The sequence below is a fragment of the Aquarana catesbeiana genome, linkage group LG01 (genome assembly GCF_042186555.1).
Source record: "Aquarana catesbeiana isolate 2022-GZ linkage group LG01, ASM4218655v1, whole genome shotgun sequence".
Taxonomy (NCBI): Eukaryota; Metazoa; Chordata; class Amphibia; order Anura; family Ranidae; genus Aquarana; species Aquarana catesbeiana.
In genome coordinates, this window is record NC_133324.1 from 109,541,154 (window position 1) to 109,555,259 (window position 14,106).

General features: G+C 46.6%; 1 protein-coding gene across 1 annotated transcript in view; it reads left to right on the forward strand.

Moving 5' to 3' along the window:
• DDX4 (DEAD-box helicase 4) overlaps window positions 1-14,106 on the forward strand; it is a 169,409-nt gene that overhangs the window by 106,221 nt on the left and 49,082 nt on the right. The window contains exon 11 of the mRNA XM_073622831.1: window positions 6,860-6,937. Coding sequence (XP_073478932.1) covers window positions 6,860-6,937 — 78 coding nt within the window. The remainder of the gene's footprint in view (window positions 1-6,859; window positions 6,938-14,106) is intronic.

The window sequence follows — 14,106 nt, forward strand, 5'->3', positions numbered from 1 at the left end:
ATTAATACTTCATGCCTGGTATGAAATCTGTCAATATAGTATGTTGTGAGCTGTTGATCAATGGGTAATTGTCCTGTTGAACATGTTCCCATCTTGATTGGCTTGAATGATGGAAAGATCTACTTTAACGGTAAAGGCTTTGCTATATTGTACCGTATCCTTTTTTCCCCTATTGTGTTTTTTTTTTTTTTTTTTTTTATGCTGTTCAAATTTAATCAAATACTAGAGATAAAAAAAGTGTGTGTGTGTGTATGTGTGTATATATATATATATATATATATATATATATATATATATATATATATGTATGTGTGTGTATATATATATATATATATATGTATGTGTGTGTATATATATATATATATATATATATATATATTGCAGCTTGACAAGATACTTCTGTATGACGTTCTTTAAAACTAAGTGCACTGAGCTGCTCTGTTTTTCTCTTTCGTTCATTGACGGACACAGCACTTTAATCTTGACCTTAGGGTTATATCGCCACCGTTAGAAGACTAGGCAGAACACATAAAAAACAAGCACAGTACCGCCCAGGGGGCGGTTCTACTGGCTATAACCCCCCCACTGCTTCCAGCAGCTCAGTTTTTTTCTGCCTAGTCTAGAAGGACCTGGCTCCCTGTGGGGACCAGTGGTCTTTGAAATTTTCTTTTTTGCTGTTTTTGCTTCTTGTGATCTACAATCAACAGCCGGGCTGGGTGACAGGCTGGATAATCTAGATCCTGGTAGTCTCCCCAGCCTGGCCATCGAGCGCGTGCAGACCTTAGCTCCACGCTGGGTCGGCTGCGACAGGGCCCATTCTGGTCCAGGGGCAGCCGGTGAGCTATATGCTCCGGGGCACACATATGACTGGGCTAATGCTGTCTGAGTCAGTGTGCCGTGGCCGACAGCCACCCCGTACTGCTTGGGTGATGGGTCTGTCTGTGGGGTGCGTCCAACAGTCCCTGCAGGAGGGGTAGGCAGGTTGGAGCAGCTGGGCACTCCCTGGGAGGTCGATTAGGGGGTCTCTCTCCCTGCCTCTTTCCCTCCTCCCCATTCTAAGGGCGCGCTGTGTGGCTTCGCATAGGGGGTGCGGTGCACGTACCTGGCCCGGGGGTCCTCCGGGTGATCTCTGGATCCTGGCAGGGGGTCTGCTGTGCGTTTGTTCCGCTCGTTTATCCTTTCATTTTAACTTCGGTTGCTCTGCTCGTTTATCCTTTCGTTTGAACGTTGTTTGGTCAGCTCGGTTATCCCTTCATTTGCCGCCATGCGGGGCGAACGTTCAGCGTGAAAACCGCGGCCGTTTTCCGCGTGCAGGGGGGAATGTTCGCTGCGGGAACCGCGGCCATTTTCCTGTAGCCGCGGCCATGTGCTTGTGGCCACGAGGGATGGTGTCTTGTTAGTTCTCTAGTGCTGGGCGGCTGTTTAAGCCAGGAACAGCACGAAACTGATACAGAACACTCCATGTGTTGGAAGGGAGAGCAGACAGCGGCACAGCGCAACGCCTGGTTCAGGGTGGTGAGTCCTGCAGGGGGCCCCTCAGTCTGTGGCAGCTAGGAGGGTAGGCATTTTTTGTCTCTTGCCTTAGGCCCCGGGTGACAGGTGAGAGTGGGTCAGACATGGCGTCGGATGCTGGCGCTTCTTCCCCATACACCCCTATAATAGCAACTGGTTCCACTGCACCTGCGGTACCCATGGACGCTTTGTTCATTTGAGGTTCCCCCATAGGAAAATTGGGACTTTAAAGGCAACCAAACCTGTCCTTGCATTGTCCAACCCTGTTGATTTGTTTTTCTTATAGATACACACCTGCCTTTTTTATAACAAGCCCCTGAAGAAAGGACAAACTCCTGAAACGCGTCGGATTTCTCTTCTCTTTTCAAGAGGAGATCGAAATTTGTTTGTACACTTATATTTGTATCTTCCTTGTAGTTTTTCTCCAGGAGATCATATTTATTGTTATTTTGTATTCTGATATTTCATGGTCTATGTTACTGTTATTAACGAGTTGGTTACAACAATCCCATGCACCGACTACTGGTTCTTTTAAAACATTGACTAAATAAAAATACATTTAATTTAAAATTTATTGTTTTTCTATAATGTTTGGTTGCCTTTAAAGTCCCAATTTTCCTATGGGGCAACCTCAAATGAACAAATTTACATTAGGGATGATGGCAACATTCTTATTCATTTTGGTGAAATATTTTATCTAGAATGGAAGCTTTGTTGGTGGTCCTGGAATCATTTGTTGCCAGGGTGGAAGCGGCGTGCGGGCACAAGGTGGGTAAATCTCCAGATGTGTTGGTCCCTTTTGGGTCCCGATCCGCACCGCTGAGGTGTTTCCCTACCTAACTTATTTTGATAAGTTTATTGACAAGGAGTGGGAACGCCCGCAGTGTGCCTTTTCAGGGCACTAATTCCTCAGACACCCCTATGATAGCAACCGGTTCCCCTGCACCTGCGGTGCCCATGGACGTTCTGTCGGCGGTCCTGCAATCATTTGTTGCCAGGGTGGAAGCGAGGTGAATGGCAGTGCGTTACTTCTGTGAGGGATTCCGGAAATATTGGAAGTCTCCAGTCGCTGACTTCCCCGGTATCTAGGTCAAATAAGGTGACCACGATTCCGGTGGAAGGGTTCCCCCTTTTTCAAGGACCCTGCCGACAGAAAGGCTGAGGCGGTTGCCCGGGCCATGTTTACGGTTGTGGGGTCAGCGCTTCGGCCGTGTTGGACATGGCTCTGGTGTCACAAACACTTAATGAATGGGCTAAGTTGTTGCACTGCGAGTGGGGAAGAAACATGTTTCCCCAGTCTGTGTGGAACTGGCAGACCAGTCGGTGCATGACCTTAAGTATATCTGTGATGCAGCCCGGGATGCGGTCCCTTTTGCTTTCTATAGCCTCGGTATCAGCAGTAGCGCTGCGTCACGTGGGTTGGCTCAAGTGTTGGTCTGCGGACCAGACATTTAAGAAAGCGCTGGCGGAGTTGTCAAGGTTGGAAGCTTGTTTGGCGCCTCGATGGATGACATTATTAAAAATGTTACTGGGGGAAATAGTACTTTACTCCCACAATCCAGAAAAGGTAAGGATATACGCCGTAGGCAAGGGCTCCTCTTTTTCAGCTCAGAAGCATTTTTTTTTTCATCCGCCCGGGTAGGCGAGTAAGCGCCCCGGGTCCGACAAGGCGCCCTGTGGGACAAAAGCATCCCTGGTATCGCAGGCTGAACAAGCCTGCAAACAAATCAGCTTCCGCATGAAGGTTCACCCGGCTCTCAGGTGGGGGGTCGCCTTCGGGATTCTGCACACCGGGGGACTTCTCTCCTTTCCGACCAGTGGGTCTGCGAGCTGGTTTTGTCAGGCTACAAGATAGTTTCTTTCTTGGCCGCCAGACAGGTTTTTTCCCTCCAACCTTCGTCTCTTTCCGGCTCGTCGGGAGGCCCTGTTTGGGGCCGTACAGGACTTACTGCTGCATGGGGTGATAGTACCTGTACTGACGTCGGAAAGGTTTCAGGGATTCTACTCCAATCGGGTTGTAATCCCAAAAGAAGGAAAGGGTCCGTCCGGTCCTGGATTGCAAGACCCTCAATTCTTTTGTGGAGGTTCAGGATGAAATTCGTTATGTGGTCGCTGCACACCAGGGGTTCCTGCGATTTGCGGTCGGGGACAGGCACTATTAATTGGTAGTTCTTCCCTTTGGCATAGCGTCGGCACCAAGGGTCTTCACCAGATGCTGGCTCCGATGCTTGCATTGCTTTGGTAACTAGGGATCGCGATCGTGGGTTACCGGGACGATCTCCTCCTGAGGGCGGCTTCTGCCTCAGAACTAAGGGAGGATGCAGCAATCATCATGCAGACTCTTCAGAAGTTTGGCTGGGTGTTGAATCTCCAGAAGTCGGTGTTGCTGCCGTGCGTTGGGTTGATTCTGGACTCCCCAAAGGCGAGAGTCTTTCTTCCTTCAAGCAAGCTGAAGCTCTCTAATCTGCGTTGCGGTTACTAATGTCCCACAGGTGGTCGTCGCGTTTCTGCATGCGAGGTCTGCGCCTCATGGTAGCCATTTTCGGGGCGGTACCGTATGCTTAATTCCACACTCGGGTCTTGTAGAAAGAGATCTTGTCTAAATGGGACAAGTCTCCGACATCCCTGGATTATCAAATCCAGGTGAGCCAGCTAGTCAGGGCTTTGTTTCTCTGGTGGCTGAGGTCCCCGGCCCTTTTGTCCGGGAAATCATTCCTTCCTCTTCATTGGACGGTGATCGCGACGGACGCAGCCTGACTGGCTGGGGGGGAATTTTTGGCATCCAGTCGGTCTAGGGTTGCTGGGAGCAGGGAGAATTCCATCTGTCGATCAATGTGCTGGAGCTGTGGGCGACCAGGCGGTGCCTCTCCACATGGTTGCAGAGGCTGCAGGGTCGTCTGGTCAGGATCCAGTCGGACAACTCCACGGCGGGCGGTGGCGTATGTCAATCATAGAGGGACAAGGAGCTCGGCATCAGCGCTGGAGGTCTCCCTCATCCTACAGTGGGCAGAGCGGCGCGTGCCGGCCCTGTCAGCCGGGTACATTCCGGGCGTAGGCAAGTGGACTACTTAGTCATCAGTTGCTGGACCAGGGTGAATGGTCACTGCATCCGCAAGTGTTTTGGCTCATTTGCCTAAGGTTGGGAATGCCGGATGTGGATCTCCTGGCTTCTCGGCTCAACCGGAAGGTGCAGAGGTTTGTGGCCAGGTCAAGGGATCCCTGGGCGGACGCGCCAGACATGGTGGCCCCATGGGGGCATTATCGGCTAATTTATGCCTTTCCCCCTCTCAGGAGCCTCCCTCGCCTGCTGTGCAGAGTGAAGGCAGTGGTGATTCTGATGGCCTCAGACTGGCCTCGTCGTCCTTGGTACGCCGACATGGTGCGGATGTTCCTGGGCGGCTGCCGGTGCAGGAGGACCTTCTGTCTCAAGGTCCGATACTCCACCCTGCCTTACCGTTGTTGGCTTTAACGGCATGGCTGTTGAAAGTCAGGGGCTGAGGGCTGTCGGCTTCGGTGATTACCACTATGCTAAGGGCGCGAAAGTATTCTTCCCGGAAGATTTATCATACTTGGAAGGCCTACATCTCCCGGTGTGAGGCGATGGAGTGGCATCCGCGTTCTTATTTGGTTTCCAAGATCCTGCTGTTTTTTGCAGCAAGGAATGGATCAGAAGCTTGCATTGAGTACCATTAAGGGGCAGATATCAGCTTTGGCTGTCTTTTTTTTTTTTTTCAGTGGCCATTGGCGATCGCCCATTGGTTCATAAGTTTGTTCAGGTGGTTCGACATGTGGGCCCTCCGATACGCCCACCGCTGCCCCCGTGGGATCTGAATCTGGTGCTTTCGGTGCTTCAGAAACCACCGTTTGAAAACATTAGTGAGATCCCTTTATGGACGCTCTCTCAGAAAGTAGTCTTTCTAGTGGCTATTACATCTGCAGGGTGGGTTTCTGAGTTGGCGGCCTTGGCATGCAAGTTTCTTTATCTACATGAGGATAAGGCGGTGCTGCATCCTCAGCTCTCTTCTCTTCTTAAGGTTGTTTCGACCCTCCAGTTAAACGAGGACATTGTGCTTCCGTCCTTATGTCCTCGGCCGTTGCATCCCGAGGAGGTCACTTTACATTCTTTTGAATGTGGTCCGGGCCCTGCGGGTGTATCTGTCTGCTACGGCTCCTTTTCGGAGGTCGGACTCTGTGTGTCTTGGTGGCTGGTCCGAGGAAGGGCCTGGCGGTCTCTTCGGCCACCGTTTCTCGTGGTTCAGGCTTTTGCCATCAGGGGACGTGCGCATCTCTTTTCTGTCATGGCGCTTTCTACCAGGGAAATTGGTGCTTCTGGGGCTTTCTGACATCAAACGTCTGTTTCTCTGGGTGTAGGGCGTCTACCTGGTTGGCTGTACACGCTTTCACAAGATTTTTTAAGGCCGATGTGGGCGCATCTACGGATGCATGCCTCGGCCACAAGGTTTTGCAGATGGCCGTCTGAGGTTGTGACTCCTAGAGTTCTTTTGGTGGTGGGTGGAGTTTATTTTCTCTGTTCCCACCCCTCGTTTTGACACTGCTTGGGGACGTCCCTAAAGTCAAGATTAAAGTGCTGTGTCCATCAATAAATGAAAGAGAAAATAGGATTTTTGTACTCGCCGTAAAATCCTTTTCTCTGATGTTCATTGAGGGACACAACACCCACCGCTCCTATTTATGTTTGTACTGCTTTTTGACAAACTAAGCTTCTGGAAGCAGAGTGAGGGGTTATAGCCAGTAGGACTGCCCCCTGGGCGGTACTGTGCTTTTTTTTTTTTTTTGTGTGTGTGTTTTGCCTAGTCCTCTCCTAAAGGCGGTGTCAAGATTAAAGTGCTGTGTCCGTCAATGAACATCAGAGAAAAGGATTTTATGGTGAGTACAAAAATCCTATTATTCTGTACAGCTTTGTTCACCAGAGGTGAAGTTGTGTGAATCGAAATGTGTGCCAAGCAATGAGCGGCCTCATCTGATTGAGACAGAACCTTTAGTAGATAAAGCACGGTATGTATTTATACCACAAACCACTAGACCATAAAATGCAAAAAACAAAGATTGGCATTTAGATGATATGGTTTACACCCCAAAGCAGGCAAGCCGCATGCATTTACTAGCTAAAAACTGGCATACGCATGCAGTCAGTAGCCCAAAAAAAGTGTGCTTAGCCATAGATGCTTATAACTAGAGTAATTTTGGTGAAATTTATTAACTAGTTTAGCAGAGAGGAGGTATGCTGGCAATGTTGAATCACTGTTAAGAATTGAGATCTTTAAATTGTCGCAGACATTGATTTTCTGCTGAAAGCTTACGCTTTTAAATTTTATTTTTTTGGTAGGTTTTAACAATGAAAATTCAGGTTTTGGAAGTGGAAGGAGGGGCAGTAGAGGTGTCAGTAGAGGTGGTTCATTTTCTGGTAAGTGTGTATGTTTCCAAGATATAGAGTTATAATTTTTTAAGAACTAGACATAGTTTAATTGCAAAGCGATTTTTGGGCAGGCCTATACTGGAACTTTCTGATTACAAGTTTCAATTATAATTTTTTGCCAATTTACTTAGAACCCCACACATTTATTTATAGATATAGATAGATCTATATATCGATATATAGATATATATATATATATATATATCTATATATATCTATCTATATATATAGATATATATATATATAGAGAGAGAGAGAGAGAGAGAGATCTCTATCTCTATCTCTATTCTAGATAGATATATATATTCCCTTGCATCAGAAATAAGCATGATAGGACCTCTTTAATGCGATATCTGGTGTTAAAAATACAAAAATACCTTGGAGTTTACATTTACTTTTTTAAAAGCGCAAAAAAGTCATTTGGCATTTTAAGGGATGAAAGAATCATTCATTTTTAAGGCCGGAAGGCGGAAGTGACATTGGACATCGCTTCATTCCAAGGGCATAGAGCTGAGGGCTATCTTGCCCTCACTCTGCTTCTTGCCCAGCCACGTATCGGCTCCAGGCTGACTGGTCCGGGAGGCTGTGGGGGGGCCACCTCTTCCTTGGCCTATAAGAGATCCTGTGGCGAATCGCCGCCAGGACTACTTTTGTTAGACACAGAATCACCCACAGTACAAAAAAATTCTGGGGTTATGGCAGCTAGCTGCTGCCATAACGGTATTTAACATCAAATTAATTATGTAAATGTACTGTATGTGCTCTTGAAGTGGGTAAGGGTCACAAGAACTCCATCACCTACAGGCTTCCTGTCACCTACAAGAGGATTGACAAGCTGACTTAAAAAAAAGTTTGCCAGCCAAACAATAACCCATACTATTGTAATCATGCCTTAGTTTTTTGCTAGTGTCCTGGGAGGATAGACCTAATTTCTTCAGAAATACTGTCTAAAAAGAATAAACTGTTATCTTTGTCATACAATACAGGGCACAGGCAACTTTTATACATAAACCATAGGGTATAGCTACGTACGTTGAGGTGATTGGACACTGGCAAGCTTTTGAGGGTGACTGTTGCTCTGTAAAACAGGGCTGTGTTTGGAATGTCTTTACGTCATAGTTGTAAACTTTTCAAACTGGTGCTAATTTCATCCACTCAGAAGTCAGTCTCTGATGACTGACCAGGTGTTCAACTACTGATTATACACCTTGACTCTACTTCCTCCTGGTTGCACACTTTAAACACCACTTTCTCCCTAGAGCTTTTATAAGGTACTCGGTCACTTCCTGCTGCCCGGGTTGTCCTAAGGATTCATTGCAAGACAGTCTGTGCCTGGGTTACCATGTACTCATTCTCGACACTCTTAACCTATCTCCTACACCCAACTTCGTGAGTACCCCACAGGTGAACACCCTCACTTGTAGCTATGGTGGATACCAGGCAACAGGGTGCCAACTCTAAACAGCTGTTGAAACAGTCGCACTGCAGTATTGCTCTGCCTCAGAGTGCCAGTCCCTCTTTTTTACTGGAGCAGGAGCCAGTCTTAACACCAGCTACAGCATCCAATTATAGCTCTGTTTTAGGCAATCGCATCCGGCCTATTTGACTAAAGCAGAATTTTCTGCATCTGTGTCACAATTTCTTGGACAGATTATGGCCTTAATTCAGCCATCCATTTCCGGAGAGCAAATACTCCCTGCTCTTTTATCCTTCCATTTCTCAACATGCCCTGATATGCTGGTCCAAGTAGACTGAGAATGAGGTTGTTGAGACAGTGTTGGAGGAAGCTGTCAATGTTTTTTTCCCCCAACACTTAACCACTTCCTGCCCCCCATATAGCAAAATTACGTCCGGAAAGTGGTTGTATGATGCATGATGTTCAGCAGGATAAGCCACTGACGCCCGTGGTGGTTCGCGGCGATTAGTATGGTGTGTCAGTCTGACACACCACATCTCTGATCTAGGTATAGAGCCTCTGACGTAGGCTATTTACCATGAGATCAGCTGTGTCCAATCACATGGTAACCAGGAAGTGCTGTTTATTGGCTTTTTCTTTATTCATGCTGACAGGCGGGAGTAGAGGAGAGCTGATCGGCTGGTCTCCTAACAGGGGGGTCTGCACTGATAATCAGCGCATTGATTATCAGTGCAAACCCATCGAGGATGCCCACTAGACACCACCAGGTGAGCCCTCTAGGGATGGCAATCCACGCCCATTAGGGATGATACTCTGTGCACATCAGTGCTGCATATCAGTGCCACCTATCAGTGCTGGCTATGAGTGCCCATCAGTGCTGCATAGAATTGCCTCATTAGTGCCGCCTCTTCGGTGCATGTCAGTGCCACCTCATCAGTGAAGGAGAAAACGTATTTACTTTTTAATTTTTTTTTTTAACCAAAACTAAAATGTTTTTTTTTTCTTCTTCAAAATTTTCAGTCTTTTTTTATTTGTAGCACAAAAAATAACCCCAGTGATGATCAAATGCCACCAAAAAAAAGCTCTATTTGCCCCCCCCCATGAATGAAACAAAACTCCCTACATAAGTTTTACGTGTATATCCGCTGCCTTCATCTTTCTAATACTTTTAGAAAGTTCACATCGTGTTCGGTTTCTTCCTTTTTCAGCAGTGGAAGGGCAGTCTAGGCACTGTGTGAGAGCTGATTGAAGGCAAGGTACCCCCCCCCCCACATAGGCAGAGGAACGAAGAAACTTGCAGAGCTGTGCTGTGAATAGACCCAGCTCTCTGCTAATCAAATTTTCAGCTGATTTTATCTCCTGTGTCTGAGAACTTGTCAGAATAGCGGAAAGACACACGACTTAGGACTTTGGAGAGATAAGTAAACACTAGATATGTGCCCAGGTCAGATTTCATGAACGGGATTTACATCCACTTTAACTATATTAAAGTGGAAGAATTTCCCCAATATGCTTGCTAACGTTGAAATGCTTGCTGCTTCTGTATGCAAAGCCATAGCATTGTACACATAGACTCCCTATTTATTTTGGCATTCTTCTATGGGCACAGAGACCTACTAAGCCTTGCAAAATATTCGCTGTTCACAAACTGATAGGAAACACTCTACGATGATTGGGGAAATCCAGAAGGGCTGTCCCTGGAGCCCGCGCCCGCCCACTCAGCCTCTTTGCAGCCGCCCATTCAGTTCACGGCATGGCTAGGGTCAGAGACTAGAGGTCAGCTGACTGGTGAGGAATGTGAAGTGGGAGGGGCTGGAGGTGACCCCATCTTTTGATTTTAGCATAGGTGTCACTGCTACGAGACTCCACAAAGTCTGAGACAGTGAAGCCAGGGACACAGTGAGTAACACTACCTGTGATTTATAGTTGCCATTAAAAGTCCCCACTACAGTTCTCAGATCAGCAGATGACCTTGATCAAGAGAACTTAAGTTGGCTGATCAGAACTCCCACCAGCACTGCCACTCATCCCGACTCCCCACCAGCACTGCCACTCATCCCCAACTCCCCACCAGCACTGCCACTCATCCCCAACTCCCCACCAGCACTGCCACTCATCCCCAACTCCCCACCAGCACTGCCACTCATCCCCAACTCCCCACCAGCACTGCCACTCATCCCCAACTCCCCACCAGCACTGCCACTCATCCCCAACTCCCCACCAGCACTGCCACTCATCCCGACTGCCCACCAGCACTGCCACTCATCCCGACTGCCCACCAGCACTGCCACTCATCCCATTCCCCCCACCAAGGAGTAAGAGAAGGGAAAGAAAAATAAAGAATACATGGAAGGGAAAAGAAGGGGGGGGGGGACAAAGAAAAAGGGAGAGAATAAGAGAACAAGAAAAAAGGCTAGAGAGAGGGATGGGGGGAGAACAAGAAATTAGCAGGGAGAGAGATAAAAGGTAAAGAAAGGAGAACAAGGAAAGCGTGGTACATCATAAAATGTACCATAAGGGGTTTTAATACTGTACGGGTGGAAGGTACTCGGGGAGCGATAAATGCCCTTGGGTTAGGGGTGCAAATTACTTGTCTTGCCTTGGGTGCTGACAACCCACGCTATGAAAATAATTTTACTGTTAGGGGTCCCTACAACTTGAAAAATTTTATCAAGGGGTCACGGCACTAGAAGGGTTGAGAACCACTGCTCTAGCTTAATTTTAAGGCTGCCTTTTTTTCTTTTCAAAAATAGCAACAACCATTTTGATTAGTCTGACTGCAAAACAATTTTCCACTTTGCAACAGACCATTTTAACCACTTGCCGCCCGCCCAGCATCAAATGACTGCGCAGTGGTGCTGCTCTCGTTCTGGGGCACATCATATGACTGTGCCCCGGAACGGCCGCTCCTTCCTAGGACACGACACGACCCCGTATTTGGTAAAGAGCTGATGATGCGGCTCTTTAACCATGTGATCAGCTGTGTCCAATCGCAGCCGGTCACATGTAAATGCGGAAGTGCCGTTTATCGGCTCTCCTTGCCTCACGCTGACTTTTTTTTTTTTTTTTTTTTTTTTTTTCAAAATACTCGTCCTTTTTTTAGTTAAAAAAAAAAAAAAACAACGGTGATTAAATATCACCAAAAGAAAGCTCTGTTAAAAAAAAAAAAGTAATTTGGGTAGTGTTGCATGACCGTGCAATTGTCATTTAAGGCCCCATGTACACGGGACGCTGAAGCAAAGTCCCCTGAACAAATTTTTTTGACACCTTGAAACCGCTGTTTAAACCGCCCGTTTAACCGCGTTTGTGTCTAGAAGCGTTTTGTTAATATTACCTCATTTAAAACCTTCCCAAGCTCAAAAAACATTGTTAGTTAACTATTTCAACCATTTTGACCTGAGTGAGTAGCAGCAGCAAAGAGAGCAGTTGTCTACTTGTATTTGCCTCTATTTCAGTGCTTTTTTTTTTTTTTTTTTGATGGATCCAATAATGAGCATATGTGAGGAAATACTCCTGACATTGCTCTTGATGAGGCTAGAACAATGTAGAAAATTGCGTGAGAGGTCCAGAGTCAGAGTTCGTCGCTATTGGACCCATCCTTTGATTGCACAGCGAATGTCGGCAGGATATTTTGTAAACATATACGTACAGCTGTGTACCTAGCCTGATAAATTTTTAAATTTCACACGCATGTCCATTGCCAGGTCACCTGCCACAAGTTGTGGCTTGTCCACTTGCCAGGTCACCTGCCACAAGTTGTGGCTTGTCCACTTGCCAGGTCACCTGCCACAAGTTGTGGCTTGTCCACTTGCCAGGTCACCTGCCACAAGTTGTGGATTGTCCACTTGCCAGGTCACCTGCCACAAGTTGTGGATTGTCCACTTGCCAGGTCACCTGCCACAAGTTGTGGATTGTCCACTTGCCAGGTCACCTGCCACAAGTTGTGGATTGTCCACTTGCCAGGTCACCTGTCACAAGTTGTGGATTGTCCACTTGCCAGGTCACCTGCCACAAGTTGTGGATTGTCCACTTGCCACCCACAAGTTGTGGATTGTCCACTTGCCACGTCACCTGCTACAAGTTGTGGATTGTTCACTTGCCACGTCACCTGCCACAAGTTGTGGATTGTTCACTTGCCACGTCACCTGCCACAAGTTGTGGTTTGTCCACTTGCCACGTCACAAGTTGTGGATTGTCCACTTGCCACGTCAAAAGTTGTGGATTGTCCGCTTGCCACGTCACCTGCCACAAGTTGCTTGTTCTAATCTAACATGGGTCAAATTACAATTATACTTCTGATTACAGCAATGCTAGTGGTGTATTGGATTGGATCAAGAGTTCATTAGGGTATATAAATGGTCTATGAATCATTGTAAGCAATTACAATTTTTTAAAATATTTTTTTCATGGTTTTTCATTATTTGCCATCATTATTGAGATTTTTAATGTAAAATAAATAGGGCACCTTTAGAAACGCTTATAAACAAAAACGCAGCTAAATGCCGGTGCCGTGTTTGGCGTCTGAAACGTGGAAATCTTCTGCGTCTGAACCCATTTTTTTGCTTACAAAGAAACGCTGTTAAACACAACTGCAAGAAAAGGCAATAAACGAGACTGCGTACATGGTCACATAGGATAACATTGAATGAGTTCAGGGGCAGTTGAAAATAGCATCCAACTGCCTCTGAGAGTGTGTTTAGCAGCATCCCGTGTACATGGGGCCTAAAGTGTGAGAGCGCTGAAAGCTAAAATTTGGCCTGGGCAGGAAGGGGGTGAAAGTGCACAGTAGGCAAGTGGTTACATGAGCGTTGGCCTCGAGAAAATGGCAGCATTTCTGGATCATGTTCAGATATGGCAGCTTTTGCATGATGGAGCTTTACCTTGTATTTTTGGATGATTGGGCAAACACTGTTTAGACGGTGATTTTTTTATTAAGTATTCCAGAGCCCATGCTCAGAATCCTGCCTGGTTTTAGTGCAGTGCTGTCTGAGGGTCAAAGATCACTGGCATACAATATTGTGTTTCAGCCTTGTCCCTTGGGCACAGAGATTTTTTCAGATTCTTTGAATCTTTTGATATTATGTACTTCTGTAATTATCTCCATTGCAGCAGCTTTGCTTTCCTGTATCGGGTGGCTCATTTTCCTTGTAGGTTTGATATAGCGCCACTGACTGTGTTGACGATACCTGCACCAATGTAAGCAGTCAGTTTTAGAGAACACAAGCCAGACAGTCCTGTATAGTCTTCAAGAGAAGTGATGGTGTATAGCAGGGATCTTCAAATTATGGCCCTCAAGCTGTTGTGGAACAACACATCCCATGAGGCATTGTAAAACTCTGACATTCACAGACATGATTAGGCTTGATGGGAATTGTAGTTCCTGAATAACTGGAGGGCCATAGTTTGGAGACCCCTGGTGTATAGTATGGGCTACCTGTGCGTGGAGACACAGGCAGGATCCAGACATCACACAAATTTTATTAGATGCTAAAGAACACATGCAGACCACCACATGGCATCATGGGAAATGGTAGTCTTGAAAGTACCATATTTATCGACGTACAGTGGCTTGCGAAAGTATTCGACCCCTTGAACTTTTCAACCTTTTGCCACATTTCAGGCTTCAAACATAAAGATATAAAATTTTAATTTTTTGTGAAGAATCACCAACAAGTGGGACACAATTGTGAAGTGGAACGAAATCTATTGGATATTTTAAACTTTTTTAGCAATTAAAAAA